We start from the raw sequence: 20,631 nt of genomic DNA, 5'->3' as shown, positions 1-20,631 counted from the left end.
GCACACCTAGAATCTCTTCTCCGGGAGCCTAGAAATGTTTATTTCTAGTAAGTTCTCAGGTGATGTCCAATGCTGTTGGTCTGGGATGCTGTAGAGACAGCAGAAACTGTCTATGCTGCCTGCTCAGTGAGACTCCTAGCAGTGACAGACCTCCCAGGTGGCCAGGAGCCTCCAGGAGAGTCTGGGACTGTCCTTTGGGAACACGGTGACTTAGATGGAATGAAACATATCCTCACTGGGTGCCTTCTTGGAAGGGTAAGGTCTGTGATCTCAGATACAGGACTTCCAGTATTTTATTATTATATTATTATTTATTCACGTGACAGGGAACAGACACTCAGTCCTGTAAGACACCATGCTATCGACGGAAGGGTTTGCCATTGAGCCAAGCTCCTTTGAGGTCTTAAGAGGAGCCCTTGCACGGCCTGCCAAGGACAGCTCAATCTTTCCAGAGAGCCTCTGTCCCATGGTCCTTCAGAGCCACCACATTTACACATGCCAAGCACTGCCGAAACAGTGGCTGTGCTGAGAACAGCAGCCCCAGCCAGATCCTAAGAGCACGGCACACCAGACAGTCTGCACACCTTACAAATGTATAAATAAAGAGCTCTACATGGATACAAAAGCTTTCTAAGGGGACGGAACTTCCACTCTCTTCATGCTGACTATTTGAGAGGACCTCAAGAACAAAGACTGTTTTGAGTGGAGCAGGCATTAAAAACAGGAGGTGTTATACACAGACTCTGCCTCTCTCGTGTCCACTGTGGAAGCCCCTGGTGTTGTCGGGGCCTCTGGGCAGCCTCAGCACCCCCACGGGCAACCCATCTGCCGTCTGCATCTTCCGAGACAGCAGGGGACTTGCCCCTGGACTTCTCTCCTGAGTCCCCATCTCAGCTTGGCGTCTTCTACGAACCCAGGGGCTGCCCGAGGGGGTGACGCTGCTGTCGGAGGAATAATCCATGCACTTTCGGAAGATCTCAGGGCTGGTGCTGAAGTTCAGTCTACCTTCCTCAGCCAGTGGGGATTTTCTGGAGACGCCCCTGCGCTGCGCCAAGGGGCTGCTCCATGGGCTTGAACAAGGGGAGGCATTTGGGCTCAGGAAAATACTCTGGTGGCCAGAAGGGCTGAGCTTGTTGCTGGCCACATGCCTCCGGCCAGCCATAGGAGAGGTAGGATTGCTCTCGGGGTCAGAGGAACTGTTGGCTGAAGACTCGTCCCCCATGTACTGAAGCTCCTCCACTCTCTTGTTCAGGGATCTGCTTAGGTGTGAATCGTCATGGTTCTTATCTTTGAGGGGTTTCTTTTTGGGCGGTTTCAACCCAATCAGGACAGCCTTCATGTTCTCTTTGCCCTGAGATTCAGTGACCATGAATTCATGAGCTTTGATGGCCGCGTCCACGTCCTCGAATTCCACGATGGCACACTCCTGGGTCCCCACCTGGCTGTAGCGGCTGCTGATCCTCCGGATGTCAGGGGGCAGCTCTCTCCCAGGTTTTAGGATCCGCACCGACGAGATGACTCCAAAAGTCCCAAAGAGCTTGAGCAGATGTTCCATCACCTTCTCCTGCACCCTTCCATTCTTCTGGGGTGTGGCGAGGGCCCATGGCTTAGGGGACATGTGTAGGTCATACACCAGCAGCATCTTGCTGGGGAGGTTCTCGTTGGGGAACAGTGGCACAGGGGTGGTCCTCCTGACCTTCCGGTGGTCCTCATTCAACTCCAGGGTGACTGAATACTTCAAGGCATGTGCAGTGGTCCTCCAGTCCCGAGTGAGGTGCTTCACCTGAGGAACAGAAAGCAGGTGTGAACGCAGGTGTGAACACAGGTGTGAATGCGGGTGTGAACAGTACCTCCTCTCCAGGTCCATATCTGTGTGTGCTATACCCTTCCTCCCTCCCTCCACACTGATGACTCAGCCCATACCTGATGTGGAAGACACTCAAATACCAGACAGAATAAAATGAAGGTTTCCTCCAGCTGCCTCTTCAATGGTTCCTTAAACCATTTTATAATAAAAAATGAATTTTAATTATAATAAAATAATTTATAATAAAAAATGAATTTTATTATAAAAATTGCAAAAAGAATAACATGCTGAAATGAGCCAGACCCTAAGTCTATGCATCTCGGTGAACAGTAAGAGCAGCCATTTGGAAGCTGTGTAAATTTCACACTGAATTGACAGCTTCAATATTAAATATATTTTATGTAGCCATCCAACACCAAAAAAAAAAAAAAAAGACTCAGTATTGGAAAGATTTTAGATTCTCTCTCATAATGCATGTCCGTCACCTGCACATGGCCTTTCCTTATTCTAACATATAACTCTTCTCATCCTCATCCACATTACCCTGCAGTCACAAGTACATCTATCTGTCTACATATCTGCATATGCTATCACCTGGGTTCTGCATATGAGAGACTCTTCTCTTCCTGAGATTGTGCAACTTCACTGAACACTATACATGCTAAGTGCATCCACCTTCCTGCAGATTTTGTGGTTCCATTTTTTGTAGTAGTCATATATACATATGATATATATAGGATATATTATATATATGTCATATGCATATATATATATATATATATATATATATATATATATCCACATATATATAGTCTGTCATTACACATTCATTGGTTGATTCCAAGTCTGCTAGAGAGACTAAAACAACAGAACAGCAGCCCTGGATTCTCTTCAGATGGTGAGCATCCTTTTGTTTGCACGTTTTGACAGGACTGGGTATTGACTTAGAGCCTTGTGGGCCTTGTGCACAGAAGGCAGGCACTCTGTGAATGAGCTACAGCCCAAACCCTGCTCAGGTTCAGAAGTCAGATTCTGTAAGTCCTAAAACAGTGGTTCTCAACCTTCCTAATGCTGAGACCCCTTAACACAGTTCCTCGTGCTGTGCTGAGCCCCCGGTCATAACACTATTTCATTGCTACTTCATAACTGTAATTTTGATACTGCTATAAATCATAATGTAATTGTCTGATATGCAGTCCCCTGAAGGGTCATGGCCCACAGGTTTCGGATCCCTGCTCTAAATCTCAGCTGTAACGAACATAGACCCAAGTGTCACCTCCATCCACCAGCGAGACTTGGATAATTATTCACTCTTTCAATATCCAACCTCTGAGTGCTAGAAATATTAAAAATGTATACTTCATAACACTGCCACAAAGATGAAGTGAGGGTTTGGGGAGGTGGCTCAGTTGGAAAAGTGTTTGTTATACATGCATGAGGACCCTGGTTCGACCCCTAGAAACCACATGAAAAAGCTTGTGGTGTAACTTCAGCAATGGGGAAGCAGAGAAAGGTTTCTGGCCAGCCACCCTTGCTTGCATGCCTAGTTCTAGGCCAGGGAGGGACCCTGTCTAAAACAGACAAACAAGCAAACAAACAAACCAAAACAAAAAACCAGGGTGGCTGGCTTCTGAGAAATGCTTAAGATTGATCTCTAGCTACTATATAAGTGCACTTACGTGTGTGTGTGTGTGTGTGTGTGTGTGTGTGTGTGTGGTACATGTGCAAAAAATATAGAATGCTCAATAACATTGTGCTATTGCTGTTGTAAATGTACATGTCGGGGTGAGTTTGGACAGTCCTGAGGACAGAATGTAGAATACCAGGCAAGCAGCCTTCCATGAGCTACAACCCCAGTCCAGATGTTAGTTAGTTAGTTTGTTTGTTTTGGGGTTTTGGTTTTGAGACAGGCTTTCGATCTATCATCCAGGCTGGACTCAAACTCATGAGCCCTCTAGTCTAGGCCCCCAAATGCAGAGACTGTAAGCAGTCACTACTGAATGTGCTGCTACTAAGAAAGGAGTTCGAGGGTCTCACATTCTCCAGCGATGTGCTTCACGGTAAAGAGGAGCTTTCCAAAGAGCCTCTGTTTCTCTGTAATCTTCCCAAGAATAACAGGCACCGACACCACATAAAAAGGGGCTGAAGAGATTGCTCAGTGGTTAGAGCACTGGCTGTTCTTCGAGAAGTTGAGTTCAATTCCCAGCAACCACATGGTGGCTCACAACCATCTGTCATGGGATCCGATGCCCTCTTCTGAAGACAGCAACAGTGCACTCACATACATAAAGTAAATAAATAAATCTTTTTAAAAAAAGAATCCCCTCCCATAATGGAAACTTGTGCACAGCAATGCAGCAGTGTATGAAAAGCTGCACTTATTTCATAAAATGGCAATTTTGTGGAGACCCACTTCCAGTGAAGGACATGCCAGGGTCATGAGTCATCCCAAGAACTACTAGATGTGGGTGGGGTGGGTAACCTGAACCTGCAAGGGGAAATCATCCAGTGACCTCTGAGGCTGAGTCTATATGAGACTGATTCCAGAGGAACCAGGAATTCCTAGTGTGCCAGAGCCTCAAACAGAAAAGGCACAGAAAGCAAGACAGGTAAACTTGATACCCAGGGAGAGCAGGGAAATATCCCAAGAAGCCCAGAGTCCTGACACACTCTGACACACTGCTGGGAACGTGTGCACTGTTCAGTCTAGTGGTAGTCTCTCGTTAACGTGAAGAAACCCCCGGTCACCTACACAGAGACATTGGGCTGATTACCAAGCCACTGAGAAACAGGCCTGGGCTGATGGTTGGATTTCTAGTGATCAGTCAGCCAGTCAGGAATCCAGAAGAGCTTGAGATGGATTTTGGTCACCACAAGGTTGTAAGAAAACCATGGCTGGCATGACTGAGCCATCAGTGAAAGTGGCTCAGAAAGGAGAATGCAGGGGAAGCCTGGAGTTGGAGCAGGAAGGATGTGCTGCCTTACTGGGAAGGGTGAGGACCAGGGGAGGACTATGTTCTATTAGAGGGGAGCTGTAGAGGAAAACACACAGAGGCAAGAGCCAGGTCTCCTGAGTACTGCTGGTTTCTCCTTGAGTACCCCAGGTCTATGTTTGTGGTTCTTTATGATGGTTTCCAGGTATCACAGCAGAAAAGGAACCAGGGGACTATAGAGATGGCTTGGTGGTTACTGGCACTAGCTGGTCTTGCAGGGAACCTGAATTCAATTCCCAGTACTCACATGATGGCTCCCAATAGTTTAGCTCCAGTTTCTGGGTATCTGACACCCTCTGCTGGACTGTGAAGGAACTGCATGCACATGGTACATGAGCATATACTAGCACACACACAAACAGAAATAAACTTAAGAAAACAAACAAGAAGGTTTGGTTTTGTGCAGCCTCTAGAACTTTGTAAGGTTGTCAGGAAACTCTTTGGGGTGATTAACCATCACTGTCAACCTGAATGGATTGAGATTCCCTACAGAAACACACATCTGGGTGTGTTTGTGAGGACATTCCTGAGAAGGTTTAACTGCAGAGGTAAGAAGAGCTCTAAATGTGAGCAGCATCCTATAGAGGCTGAGGTGTCTGACAGAACAGAAAACAGAAAGCAAGGTGAGCAGCAGCGGACATCTCTCTCTGCTTCCTGACTGAGGGCACCATGTGACCAGCTGCCTCACGCTCCTGCTGCCATACCTTCCTCACTGTGATGGGGTGCACCCCCAACCGTGACCTAGTAATTTGTCACAGTGATGAGAAAAGGAACTACACTTTGCAGTCTCTCTGCGTTGGTTCCTTCCTCTGATACGTCTCTCCTTGTGATTGGCAGGAGACCTTCTGGAAAGAAAAGAGTTTCTGTTCTGACTGCCCCACCCGGGGATCCAGCCCACATTCAGCCACCAAACCCAAACAACATTGCTGATGCCAAGAAGTTCACACTCACAGGAGCCTGATATAGCTGTCTCCTGAGATGCTCTGCCAGAGCCTGACAAATACAGAGGCGGATGTTCATAGCCAACCATAGAACTGAGAACAGGGTCCTTAATGCAGGAGTTAGAGGAAAAATTGAAGGCGTTGAAGGGGTTTGCAACCCCATAAGAACAACAATGCCCAGCAACCAGAGCTTCCAGAGATTAAACCACTATCCAAAGAGTACACATGGACGGACCCATGGCTCCAGCAGCACATGTAGCAGAGGATGGCCTTGTTTGGCATCAGTGGGAGGAGAAGCCCTTGGTTCTGCCAAGGCTTGATGCTGCAGTGTAGGGGAATGTCAGGGTAGGGAGGTGGGAGGAGGTAGGTGGGTGGGTGAACACCCTTATAGAAGTAGGGGGAGGAATAGGGGATATGGAGGGAAATCCAGAAAAGGGGATAACAATAGAAATGTAAATAAAATGTATCCAATAAAATCAGAAAAGAAAAAAAAAGGAGTCTCTGCTCCGAGTTTGTGGCTGTGGATTTGGGAATGTCCACCATTCAGCTGGTTTTGTAGAGAATGCTCCTAAGTGTGTCTGTAGGATACACCCAGCTAAGAAAGAAGAAAAAAACAGAGTGGCCCTTGAAGCCCTTGGGGAACACAGAAGGGATGTATGTGTGTGTGTGTGTGTGTGTGTGTGTGTGTGTGTGCGCGCACGCGCTCGCACACAGAAGATCCCACTGGCTTCTTTATTCAAATATTCCCCAACCCTAGAAATATTTTTCATGTTAGAACTTGTTCTCTGGACATGAGATATTACTTCTCTTCTGTACCTTGCCAACTCCTATTCATCTTCTACGACCATATCTCAGGGCTAACACCCTGAGCAGGCTTCTCAATTCTCTGATCAGCTGGTCCCCAAATACCTTTCTGTCTTCCATCAGTTTGTCTGTGGTAACCCTGGGGGATTTCATGCCTCTCTTATCTTTCGATAGGTTGCAAATGTCTCAAGGAAAGACAGAATGCCACAATCCTTGTGTGTCTCATGTATTTAACACAACCCTCATCAAATATAAAGAATAATATGTTTGGCGAAGGAACAGATGGAAAAGAGTCCAGGCAGAGAAGATCTCTAAGGTGCAGAGCTTTTCTCCAATGCTTTGTGATCAAGTGCACAGACATCTTGGCCGGGACCCACTCCCTACATGGGCTCCTTACGTAAGCTGTTAGACAAACTGCATGGTGCTTTTCCATTCTACTAGTGTCCCACCCCAATCCAGAGCCTTGCCCAGGAGATAAAGTCATTATTCCAAGCGGTTAGTCAATCCTTTGAGAGCAGGGGGTTTAGGACCCAAGTTCTACATCTGTCTGCAGGGACAGGTGCTTGGCTGCCGTGACCCCCTTAGCATCTACCACTCTGGTCCAGAGTTCTCATTGGTATTCCACAGAGCAGCGCATGCTGGAGTCAAGGAGAAAAACCTCACTGAGCTCTGTGTGTTCTCTCCCACCCCACACTGACTCAGCAAGTAGAAAGCTTGAGTGAGTGTCCTATGATTCTAGACCAACAGGCATCTCTCCAGACCCCCTGTCTCTTGGTGGAGCACCCTCGGGGCATCCATGTGCCTGGCAAGAAGACCCAAACTTTACTCAGAACAAGTCGCAGCATTTCTTAATAGCCACCAGCTGATATTTGTCTTAGCACTCAAGACTTTTTACAGAGCAAATAAGTACATTCCCAACAATGCTCTCATATCCTGCCCACACATGTATGTGTGCATGATTTTGTGTGTGTTCACATGTATGTATATATGGGGCTGAGATGTCCACCTTGGGTGCCATTCCTCTCAGAATCCCTCCACCTTGCTATCAATTAACTTATATTTAAGATAAGGCTTCTCATTGGCAGAGAGCTCACCCAGTAAACCAAGCTTGACATTTTTTAGTGGGTTCTGAGGATCAAATGTTGGTTCTCACACTTGCATGACAAACACTTTAATGACTGAGCCAGATCTCTAGGTCTACTAAATACCCACTCTTGATACTTTTTCTGAGATTTTCCCCAGACCTCATATTTAATTGAAAATTTGTTAGACAGGGGCCTACGGTAAGGGGTGGGATGCAAATCAAAAGATCAAAAAAAAAAAAAAAAAAAGTAACACCACAAGGTCCCCATCCCAGCCTCTGAGAAGCCAACCTCACCTTCTTGAAGGAGGTGAGCAGCTTGACGCTCACATAGCCCAGCTTGTTCCTCCGCACATGCTTGAGCAGGAAGGCATCCTTCTCCAGGTTCTCGTCAGAAAAGTAGAACTCAATCTGATCCACCAACTTCCTGATGAGCTCCTCATCCGGTGGCTTCCATTCTGGTTCCAGATCCCCTCGGTCATTCTCGCCCCCACTTGTTGTGGCACTGCTGCGGTCAGAGGGAGACAACAAGTTAGTGGCGGGTTGAACTATCCCCTGTAAATTCACAGACCAAAGCCTCAGGCCCTCGGAGCCCAGAACAGCCTTCTCTGGAGTCAGTCACTCACTGCCTTCTTTCCACTTCGCTGTTTATGAGTTTATCTTCAGTTGGGAATCAGCCACTCGAGCGTGGGAGAACTTTCTGGTCTGCCCTCTCTCTGTGTGAGCCATCTGTAGTGAGTTCTATCTTTTGCCAGTGTACCAGGGTCCATCCTAAACTCTCCACCGGCCTCCATCACACGACGCAGCCTATCCTCTGCTAACTGTCATCTTTGTTGGGCAGGCTCAGAATCCCTGGGTATTTGTCATCATTTTTTTTGATGTAGTGTCTGGCGGCATCCCGTTATAAAATGATCACCCCAGGTCATGTACATCCCATGGCCTTTCCTTTTAATGTTTACATTCTTATTGTACTGTTGGTCTCTACCAGCCCTCTGTTTGTCTGTCTGGGGATTTGCAGACAGAGTTTCATGGAGTTCAGGCTAGCCTTGAGCTCACTATGTTGCCAAGGATGACCTTGAGCTATGTAGCAAGGATGATTCTCTTGCTTCCACGTCCCATGGGTTATCCCATACAGGTGTGCACCACCACACCCAGTTTGCACACTGCTGGGGATGAAGCCCAGGGCTTCATGAGTATAGATAAAGACTCCAGCAAGAGAGCTACACTCCTGATCTGTTTGCTTGTGAGAGGACACGTAAGATGGCTTCTTACTTGTCGAGCATCGTTCCAATCCCGCTCACTCTACACGTGTGCTGTGTCACCCCGCCTTGCAGTCTCTTCCCACACCCAATCCTCCATATCTGATTGGAAGAACTACGCCATTTCTCCAAAGCTCATCACCACACTCTGTTGGTGAGATAATATCCCAAGTACTGTCTAGAGGTCGATGCGAATGTTGAAAGCCAACCTGTTTCATTATTGGTGTCTATGTAGACACATTCCCTGCAGGACAAAGTTATTAAGATAATATTTAAGTGCTGGATGGGATCAAATGGAGGATCTTGGGCAAACCAGGCAAGCACTCTGCCACAGGACTACACAGCATCCCTGTAGAGAGAGTATTTTTTTTTCAAAGCAGGTCATACAATATAGCACAGCCAAGACTTGATACCAAATGTGTAGTTCAGGCAGTCCTTCCAGCCCTCCAGATCTCAGGGCCCCTGCCACACACATGGTGGGATTACAGATGTGCATGCACCGCTGTGTTCAGCTAAGACCATTTATTTTATGACTGTTCTAATTGTTAAGTGACCATCCAAACTGAGCTTCTGTGCACATTCTTGTGCGTCCTCTGTCCTTGTCTTTGATTTTCACGCTAGGGCGGGTTACTAAGACTATTAACTGTTTGGTAGCAATTCACTTAGTACCTAAACAATCAGTTTGGATCCTCCAAGCTTTCTTTGCATGTACCTGTGCATGTGGTGAATGTTCGTATGCATATTGGCACACATGTATGTACTGGGTTGATAGGTGGGGCATCAACTGTGGGTGTTGGGGAATCATTTTATCTTTGTACAGCAACTGCATTACCCACTGAGCTATCTCCCCAGCCCCAGGCCGCTCCCTTTTGAAAGCACCCTGTTCTTTGGTGGATGTAGTAGCTCTCGGCGTACTGACAGGAGTGCTGACTTTTAAGACCCCACTGCCGCCTCTGTGTCCCGCGGTGCTGTTCTAATGCATCGTCCCACCATATCTTTGCTTCAAGTGACAGATAAACAATTCGCTATTTTTTTGTTGTTGTTTAAAATTCCAATAAGCTTATTTTAGAATCGTTTTAGAGTTACGGGAAAGTTATTAAAATAGCACAGTGAGTTCCACATACCTCAGTCCAGGCTTATTTATTATTAATGTCTCCTATTATATGGCGTACTTCTTAAGGAGATGACAATTATGCAGTATCATTAGCTGAAGTACATAGTTTGTTTAGACTCCTTTCATTTCCCCCTGAAAGACCTCACCCAGCATATCACCGTACATGCTATGCTTCTCCCAAGGCTCCTCTGGTGACTTTCTCCAGATGTCCTTATCTTTGATGGCCTTGACAGTGTCAAAATGTGCTAGTTAGGTATGCGGTGGAATGTCTTGCTATTGAGGTTTCTGTGGTGCCTGCGCCATGATTATTCTAAGGTCCCTATATGGGACCTAGGGAGGAGGAGCACAGAGGTAAACTTGTATCCTGTGGACATCGTATCAGGATACAGTTAACAACTGGGGTGGCGTGGTTCTTCACTGCAGAATCACTTGTTCCTCTGGGAAGACTTCAGAATCCCTTGCCTACTGTCCGGGAGGGAGGCGAAGCTCCTTCCTATTCATCTGGAAGGAGGGGAGCTGATAATTTGCTTAGTGGGTTACATGGACTCCCCCGTAGCTCTTCACCCTTATTAGTTTTCTTCCTGGTTGGCTTAGACACTTGATGGGGACAGGGACAGGCTTCAACTCAGGGCAAACAAGGACCATTCTGCTGAGCCTCCCAACCAAAGTCCACAGGCTTTTCCCTGCAGCTCCCCCCCCTCCAGCCTCCCTAGAATTCTGAGGTGCATTCAACTCCTTCAGAAAACGGCCTCACTCCCTTTCCCTGCTTGGCAGTGTCTGTCAGGTTGCCAGAGTCTCTTTGCTGGTAGACAGAGGGTGGGAAATAGATCTAAAGGGGAAAATGTAAATTCAATTACCTTTCGGATATCTCGTCTCTTTATTCTTGTATTTTCATATCTTTCCCACCTCCTCCTGTACTGTACCGTTATAGTACACAGTTGTTAACTTTACCACTACTGACTGCAGCAGGGTTTCCACTGCCCGCCCAGCAAAGCCTACAGTGCTTAGCTCCATAGATCCGCTTAGAACCTGGCTGTGTCCATCTTGTTTACTTCCCTCAAATACCCATTGCTCCAAGCAAACACAAAGACCCCTCTCTGCAAACCTTCTTACCTGATGCCTTTGCATGTCCCCCTCCAAGCCGTGCATCCCAAAGGCAGCTCTCCAGGAAGGAGCTCTCCCCTCCTCTTTAATGCTTGTTACACAGTATCATGACTCCTGGACACACCTCCCTAGGGCCCCGAATTCACACTGACTTCTCATATTCTAGTACCATCTAAGAGGTTTGCACATAGTAGGGTTTTATTTTTAAATATTTGTGTGTAATATAAAGCAAATAGGTTTTGTTATGGTAAATCCAAAGAGACACTTTGTTGCTGATGTTGTCTAAGTTTTGTTTTGTTCTGAGACAGGATCATTGTGTAGCCTTTGCTGGCCTAGAACTCCATTTTGGACCAGTCTGGCCTTGAACTCGTAGAAATATACCTTCCTCTGCTTCCAGAGTGCTAAATGAAAGGCATGCACCACCATACCCAGCCCTCAGAGCCTCTTCTGGAAAGGAAGGATAGTTTCTGGGATTACTAAATGCATATTAATTTCCCTTGAAGAAGACCCGAGGGTGCAGAGGAAGCTCAGCTGGTCCAGTGCTTACCCAGCACAGGGGAAACGGACAGTGATCTCCTCACCTCATGGTGGGGATGCGTTCCTGCAGCTCCAGCTCTTGAAAAGTGACGGCGGGAGGATTGGAAGCTTCATTGTCCTCAGCTCCCTACAAATTTCAGGCCAACCTGGGCTATTCCTGTCTCAAAAAACCAACCGACTGACCGACCAACCAACCAAACAAACAAACACCCAACAAGTTTTAAATTTCACACTTAAACATTGCTGTTCACACAAAACATTGTAAACTGAGAAGTTCCTTTGTTGTGGATGTAATTTGGTAATTTGTTTGAAATCGATTCAAAGGGTAGAAATCAATCAAAAACAGATGGCAGGCGTCCAGGAGCAACCCTGTAACTGTTACCACGTTTGTAAGGAAATCATCGGACAAACTATTCTGGGTGTGTTGACTCAGCAGTTAATCAAAAGACACTCTGAAAAAGAGAAGCACCCAAATGAATGTGGACTCCTCACCAGGGCTTTCAGCCCAGGACAGCGTTTGTGTATTCCTAGTGCATGGGCAGAAATGATCCATTAGGGTACCACAAGGTCACGAGGACAAGGACACTGGGGAACAATAACAAGGAAGGCATTGTGAACACAGAGAAGAAACGTCACACATTAAAAACACGTCAGTTCAGAACTATGTGTGCAGTGTCAGAAAGAGAATGCGTCAGAATTGGTTCAAAGGAGGGCAGCCAACTAATTAAACACGTACAGGCATCAGAAGATTCTGGGCTGAGGAAGCAGCTCAGTGGGCCCTAGGTTCAGTCTCTGGCACTGCAAAATAAGACAAAAGGGAGGGACAGCCTCTGGAGTTTAGGAGGTGGCTCGGCTGTCACAGGCACTGGTGCTCGTGCAGGGGACCGAGGTTCAGTTCCCAGCACCCAGCTCGGGAGCCTCACTGCACACGAGTCAGATGCGCATTATAAAAATAAATCTCTGGTGTTTTCAAAGATACTGGCTCTTCACTGGAGCATTTCTGGAAACATCCAGATGTGCTCTTAACTCTGGAAAAGGTGGCAAAGGAGCCATCATGTGTTAGATGTCACTGCCGAGGGTGGCGTGCACAGTACATGGGTGGTCCACCTGTTCTCATATATTTTCTCCCTTTTATTGACTTTTTCGGAATCTCACATCACGTACCCTGATCACACTCAACTCTCAGTCTTTCTATGTCTGCCCCTCCCCCGTGACACTCCACCCCCCAGAAAAGAAGCAAGGAGGGAGACATGTCTGTTCTGTGTTTTCCATCTACTCATTGGAGCATGGTCAAACTCCTGTGCAGTGGCCAGAGAGGGTCAGTTCTCCCACACCCACAGATACCAACATGGCTTCAGGTCAAAGTCCAGTGCATGGACATCTTCATGGGCTTCAGTGGTATAACACGGGCCACAGACATCAGCATGGCTCCTGACTGTCTCAGGACCACCGATCCACTCAAGGCCCTCAGCGGCTACACAGACCCCAGGACTCAACATGGCCTCAGATGGCCATTCATCAGCATGCCCCACCCCAGGCAGCCAAGCCTGAGGCTGCAGTGTGGACCACACCAACATGGCCGCCAGTGGCATCTTGAACACACCCTATCTAATAAGAATTCTTATGTATTCTTACAGGCGTCACAGGGAGTTAAAAATCTCAGTGTGAAAAAAAAAAAAAAAACAAAGGAAGCAAAAATCTGTAATGTTCAAATTGAATTATTATACAGATTTGTTTTTTAAAAGCAGTCCTGTGTCTGGAAAGAGCTGGGAAGTACTGGTGTCCTGGTAGAAACAAGCACTTTTTATTTTCAGGCTTGGTTTCTTACTAGCGTTTCTAAAGACCATGGATTCCTGTGGAAGTGGCTAAATTCCATGACCGGAGTAGGAAAAGTACAAATTATAAAGTTTCCAAAAGTGAGGTTGTGCTCAAAACCAAGCAGACGTGTTCACGGCGGCATGAAGGGGCGTTCCAGCTACAGGACACTCCAGCCTCGAAACTAGCTAACTCTAACAAACGAAACAGGTAAAAGTCCACAGGGAAAAGTTCAAGTTTGAAGAAAGGCCCTCATTTAAAGGCGAGATAATTAAATATTTCTTCTTGCCTCATTGGAAGAAACCCTTGGTCGGCCCAGGCGATAAGGCAAAGCTCTTTTCCAAAGGAGAGTGGTTGGAAAGGTGACCCAGTGGTTAGGATTGACAGCGCATGACTACCTGTTAACTCCAGATCTGTGTATCTGGCGCCCTCTTCTGGCCTACATAGGCACTGCCTTACGTGGTGCACAGACATACCGGCAAGCAAAACACATAAGATGTGAAACAAATATCTCCCATTAGAGAAGAAAAAAACACCCCTGTGATCTGATGGCTCTGCTGCTGAGTTTAGCCAGAGTTTAGGAAAGAGTGAGTACCAATCCTTTTCCAGCTCACCCTCGAAGAGCACAGATAAAAACAGATCTCAACAACACACTAATAGAACAGTTACCCAGCAATTCGAGAGTCGACCTGCAGTCCCAGCTACTTGGGAGGCTTAGGTGAGGGAACAGACCACATACACCTAAGAATTCATCAGCCTGAGCAACATGCTGAGATTTCATCCCCTAAACCTAAATTAATAAGCAAAAACAAAAGGACTGGGCCCGGAGGGACAGCCCAGCGGTCCACAGCGTGAGCCTCTCTTGCAGAGTTCTCAGAACCCACATCAAACAGCTCACAGCCACCTGGGACTCCAGCTCCAGGGAACCTGGATGCCCATATATAAATAATCAATATAAATTAAAACAAATAAAAGTATCATCCACCATAATCAAACAGGACTTGTCCCTGGAGGGCAAGGCTGGTTCAACTTATGCAAATCAAAAACTGTGGTATATCAAATTGATGAGGGACAGGAAGACCGCAGAGACAGATCTGCGTGACGAAGAAGCACCTTTAACAACGATGCCTCCTGAGCTGACGTGATGAAGTGTCACGGAGCAGCCAAACTCTTGCCAAAATGCTTAGTCCAAGTTCTATTAACCCCTTCTTCACCTCTAACTCCCATATCCACAGAAAGTCTATGGCACAAAGGAATAAGTTAACAGAGCTATAAAAACAGATGTAAACATGAAACACTTGAAAAAAATCTAGTCTTACATTCTTAAAAAGGTAAAAACGTTAAAAAGAAAGAGGTTAAGAATGTTCCGGATCAGGACTTTTAAAATTTTCCCCTAACAACTCCTTTTAATATGAATTTTTATATAACCTCAGATATAGAGGTAAATAAACTAAATATTTATTGATGATAAATAATAAAGACGTTTACTTTAAAATGATTTCCTGGTGATCATTTTAAAGATGTATTTCATGCACACGGCTATTTTGCCTGAGTGGATGTCTGTATACCATCTGCACGCACAACCAGAGGCTCCCCTGGAACTGTGAGCGCTATGTGGGTGCTGGGAACCAAACTCAAGTTCTCTGGAAGAGCAGTTACCACTGTTAACCACTGAGCCACTTCTCCAGCTTCCTAACTTTATCATTTATTAAAGACAACGCAAATTGGCACAGCACTGAGACGCCGCCATTGCCGATCCGGAAGGAGTGAAGCCTGGTTTGGAACTGCAGTGTGGAGGACATCTTCCACATCTTCCCGAGATGACTCATGTTTTGATGAATGTTTTCTATTGCCAATGCGGACAACAAGGCCTTGCATAAATATGTAGTGCAAAGTGTCAGAAAAACGTCCCGAGCCACTTCAGAACTCACTGGAAGTTGTGTGGCAGTGCCAAGCCAAAACTCATGTAACAATGTTTTTGTGAAACTCAAGTCAGGAACCGAGAGAGTGATTTTTAAAACTCAATCAATCAACCAATCAATCAATCAAGTGTTTGATGCTCTTTTTAGGACCAGAGTGAGATTCTCAGCACCCATTTTTTGGCAGCTGCAGTACCAGGGGACTGGACACCTACCTCTGGACTCAGTGGGTACTGATGTTCATGTACAATCCATACACATAAGTAAAAATGTAAAAATATATAAATCAAACAATTAAAAGATAAAATAATTTTATACACACCAAGAAATGACTAACTAGGAAAAATGCATCATGTTTTCCATAATCAAACCATTCTGTTTCTATGAATGCAGAAAACTTGGCACACTCAGCAAAACCACAGCCGTCAATATCACTCTAACCCGAATCTGCGTCGAGGTGTTTCAGGCAGTATTTGCTGGCTGGGGTGGCAAAATGCACTGTGCTCAGAACCAAGGCTGCTGTGAAGTCACAGCCCGAGTGAGCGGTGCCAGACTCACCTCAAATTCCCTGTACACACCTCAATTCCCTGTACACACCTCACAATCTCTATACACACCTCACATTCCCTGTACACACCTCACATTCCCTGTACACACCTCAAATTCCCTGTACACACTCACATTCCCTGTACACACCTCACATTCCCTGTACACACCTCACATTCCCTGTACACACCTCAATTCCCTGTACACACCTCACAATCTCTATACACACCTCACATTCCCTGTACACACCTCACATTCCCTGTACACATCTCACATTCCCTGTACACACTCACATTCCCTGTACACACCTCACATTCCCTGTACACACCTCACATTCCCTGTACACACCTCAATTCCCTGTACACACCTCACATTCCCTGTATACACTCACATTCCCTGTACACACTCACATTCCCTGTACACACCTCACATTCCCTGTACACACCTCAATTCCCTGTACACACCTCACAATCTCTATACACACCTCACATTCCCTGTACACACCTCACATTCCCTGTACACACCTCACATTCCCTGTACACACCTCACATTCCCTATACACTTAGCCTAATTTTTGCTCACTTTTTTTTTTTTTTTTGCTAATTTTATTGTTGTTAAGTCGTTCAGAACGTTGCTACATTTGGGGGGCAATGCCTTCTTCTGGTCTCCATGGACACCTGCATGCTCACCCCGCCCCCGCAGGGTCTGGCTCAGCTGCTGTCTTTACAGGTAATCATTTTTAAGAGGCTGGACTCTCTATTAAAAGATTTTTCTGAAACAGCGCAAAAGGCAAACTCTGCCTGAGCTGACGGCCTGCTGGTCTGAGGACGAGAGAGCTGTAGAAGACAGACTGAGGGACTTTGAACATGGAGCCTGGCAGCTGAGACAACCTGGGGGGTTCTGCTAGGGAGCTGGCTAAGGTAGTGTTAAGGGCTTCCTGGGGAACATCCTTGTTGAGAGTTACAAGGTGAAGCATTGCAGGCCTGACTATGTGTACAACACACCCTCACACAGTTTATTTATTTCTGTTCATTTATTTCTGGCCCCCAGGGTATAAGCCAGGTATTAGACTGGGTGTGGAAAGGAGCTAAGACAAAGCCCCTTCCATCCAGGTCTAACTGTCGCACAGGGTGTGGGTGGGGCATACTGCTTTTCACACTATAAAGTGAGCACACTCATCAACCCACACACATTTACAAGATGCCCATCCATTCTGGGGTGGCAGACCCTCGAGGGCGATGTAACTGGGAACTACTGGGAACGTGTCAGCCCTAAGGTGCATAGAGTACCAAAGTGACACAGAAGCCAGGACCAGCCTAGCTCACTCAGGGAGGGGTACGGGCAGTGTGGGAAAGACAAGACGGTTTGCAAGGCTGACTGGAAATCCAATGGAGAATGGAAACATGGTGGGTGGAGAGGCAGGAGGAGGAGAACACACACCCCTTCCCACTGCCATGCTTGGTGGGACAGTGACCCAGGAGCGTGAAATGAGACAGAAGGTAGTTATGGGCTGAGGGCATGAGGTAGGCGGGTGTTAAGTCTTAGATTTAGGAACTGGAGCTCCTTCAGGCACTGGGGGCTGAGAATGTTCATACAGGATAGCTGCTGTCTCACCAGGCTGGGGTCCAACAGGGGACAGCATCATCCTGTGCCCTGCTGGATCTCCTGAGGCCCCAGGTGCCTGCCCACGAGGCTCCTGGCAGACCCACCGATCTGAAGACTCACTGGGATTTTCAGAGGCCAACTCTGCGCTAGCAGGCGGCATAAACTGTTCCAGGCTGAAAGCCTCGCGATGCCCGAGCTAACTGGAGCTGAGAGTGACAGAGGGTGGCCCTGAAGTGGCCCGTGAGGGACAGGGCAAAAGGCCCTGAAGATCAGTTTCTCCCAGGACTCTGTAGAGAACTTTTCTGGGACCAAGAAATAAGCGGGGTGTTCCCCTTGGCTACCTAGGAGACAGCAGCTTCTTCGTGTAGTCACAGGAAAACAAAGCCACAAGGTAAGCAGCTCACAGGCATTTCGCATGACCTGGAGTTACTCAGCTCAGCAGCTGTCTTTATCTGCTGGTCATTTTTGGTCTTGGCCTAGACAGACAGCGTTTTGTGCATACTCGGCCAGGACGTCGGTTGACCCTGCCCTGAACCGTGAGACTGGCCCCTTCTCTTACCATAGCTGCCTCTGCTGATCTGGCCTGAAATGGTGGGTTCCGCACCCTTTTATCCAAGGTCCGGTCTCTTTCAAATTGTGGGGGTGGAGCGGCCCCTTGATTGTCAAACTGAGCTTCCAACGATAGAGGTACTTCTTCCAAATCCTCATAGCCAAGAGCCTGTGCACAGCGTCTCAGAGGGCTCCTAGCAAAGAACTCGGCATCCCCTAGAACCTGCTAGTGCCCCCGTTGCTGTGTCTCTTTTTCTCATCAGCTCCATATGGGACAGCTTTGTAACAGCAATAAGGAAACCCTGGTTGTAAAGGGCCTAAGCATTAGCGATGGGTGTCTGGCTGAGAAGAAAGCTCACCGCCCAGGGGCAAGGTCAGACTGGTGCAATACCCCCTCTATAAGCCATTCATCAGTGCAGTGAAGGAGCCAGCCCCAGGTACAGAAGGCAGACAAGCAGGCAGGCAGAAACAGGAACCCGCAGCAAGACCCTAGGCCATCTCAGCGGAGGACATAAGAGCTCTCTCCACGGGAAATGATCCCTTCCTAGATGCCCCCATCTGCGTGTCTGTCAGCTGTGCCAGGCTGCGCCCACCCAGAAGCCCCTGGAATGATGAGCCGAGCAGGTGATAGGGATGAAGGTTCTTTAGGATCTCTGGCATCCGGGGAAGGCCCAGCCTCACGGGGGAACTCCAGGCTGGGTCAAGTGGGGTGCGTCCGCCGAAGGGGGGCGTCTCCTTCAGAAGTAGGGATGGGAGGATGGCTCATGCTAATCTCCCTTTTTGAATCCCAGAGCAACCTTCCGCCCCAAGTCCAGGCCCCTCAGATCCCCGCCCCCATCCTTGGAAGCCTTGTCAATCAAGAATCAAAACCTGCTGAGGGCTGGGGCACAGACTGTCCCCCAAAGCGGGTTCTGACTCAGTCTGCAGCCTCCGTGGCAGGGTTGAGTCAACCCCTCTGCCCTGACGAGTTGTCGCGCACCGGGAACCCCGGGTACCCATCGCCAGGCCCGAGCCACCGAGCCTACCTGTGCCCGCGGCTCGGCTCCTCCTCGCTGGCGCTGCCCCAGCCAGGACTGAGGTACCGGGCTGGGTCCCCCGCAGCTCGCGCCGAGGTTCCCTCATCCTCCTCCTCCAGATCCTCCACGTCCTCGGCCTCCTGGATGGCGACACGAATCTGCACCGTGGTGGTCTCCGGCCCTGGCAGAGCCTGTTCGCCGAGCTGGGCCATGGCTGGCAGGGTCCCCGTGCCGCGAGGCCAGGCCAGCCCGCAGCCCGCGATAGCGACGATCGCGCGTGGGCGGCGCGCGCGCGGCGGAGACTCGGCCCCGGGGAGGGACGGGGGTCGCGATCGGCCCCACGCCGCACGGCGGGCACCGCCCTGAGCGCTCGCGCAGGCAAGACACCCTCGCGCTTCACAGGCCTGTCCCGGGGTAAAACCCAGACCAGGTCCCTCCCTGTGTCCCTGTCTGGTGGCGCCCCAGCCCCACAGCTCCCTCTTCCCCGCCCCGCGCAGAGACGCCTCTCGCTGGCTTCTGGCTTTGGGCTGGACTTGCTGAGACAGGCGCAAGTCAACAGCTCCCAGGCTTGTCACCCTGACAATCCCACCAAGGCGAGAGAAAACACAAGCTCTACCGTTAGTTCTGGCGTAGCTAATTTAACGTTAGGATGAGTCTTAGGAGGTCAAGAGCTTGGCCCTTCTGTGCCCTGTCTCCTAAACATCACCAAAATATACCTGGCACCTGTTCTAATAGCAAATTGGCAGGCCCGGCACAAACCGCCAGAATCAGGATCTGCATCTTAAGGAGCCCTCAATGATGCTAGAGCATTCTTAAGTTTCAAAACCCCTACGGTACTGAGGCGTTGAGACAGCACTCAGGTATCGGAAAGCACTGGGTAAAAGAACACCATCCCTAGTGCCCTGGTATCTGCTGGGGCCAGCAGAGAATTAATAACCCAGAAAGGAATCCCCTCTCCATTCAAGACTAGGAATGGAGCCCAGAGTCTTAGGCCCGCTGGGCAATTGCTCTATCTTTGGGCTATGCCTCTATTTTGCAGTTTTGAGTAAATCTGTATTCCATTGTCAGATTTTATTTTATCCATTTTATTTATCATTATGTATTATATATTATATTAGAATACACACACACACACACACACACACACACACACACACACACACATATATAATTTTATTTATTAAGAGTCTCACCGTGTAGGTCTGGTTGGCCTAGGGCTTACTATGTAATCCAGGCTGGCTTCAGACTGAATTCACACAGAAATCTGCCTGACTCTACCTGTCAGGAGCAGAGATTAGAGGCCTGTGCCCCCACTCCCACTCCCCTTGCCTCGTGTTAGATTTGTTTTGATAGAAGCACTGGCTGCTGCTCCGGAGTACCTGGGTTCGCTTCCCAGCACCCACATGGTGGCTCACAACCATCTTTAACTACAGATCCAGGGAATCTGGCGCCCTCTTCTGGCCTCTATGGGCACCAGGCACATTCATGATGTACAGGCAGATGTGCAGGCAAAACACTACACATAAACAACAGCCAGAAGT

General features: G+C 48.1%; 1 protein-coding gene across 2 annotated transcripts; it reads right to left on the bottom strand.

Annotated features, from left to right (window-relative positions):
- Positions 1-730: 730 nt before the first annotated feature.
- Positions 731-19,302, bottom strand: LARP6 (La ribonucleoprotein 6, translational regulator; the record flags this gene model as incomplete). 2 transcript variants are annotated; one of them, XM_080930608.1, is made up of 3 exons in its annotated part: positions 731-1,783; positions 7,924-8,134; positions 19,100-19,302. In XM_080930608.1, the coding sequence occupies 3 exons, from the start codon at positions 19,300-19,302 to the stop codon at positions 731-733; spliced, it is 1,467 nt and encodes a 488-aa protein (XP_080786734.1). The 2 variants fall into 2 exon arrangements, with proteins under 2 accessions (XP_080786734.1, XP_080786735.1); XM_080930609.1 differs by having other exon boundaries at positions 7,924-8,131.
- Positions 19,303-20,631: the final 1,329 nt, after the last annotated feature.

The sequence above is a fragment of the Micromys minutus genome (assembly GCF_963924665.1).
Source record: "Micromys minutus genome assembly, chromosome: 16".
Classification (NCBI taxonomy): domain Eukaryota; kingdom Metazoa; phylum Chordata; class Mammalia; order Rodentia; family Muridae; genus Micromys; species Micromys minutus.
The sequence above is the reverse complement of the archived record's forward strand: the minus strand, read 5'-3'. Positions and strand labels throughout refer to the sequence as shown.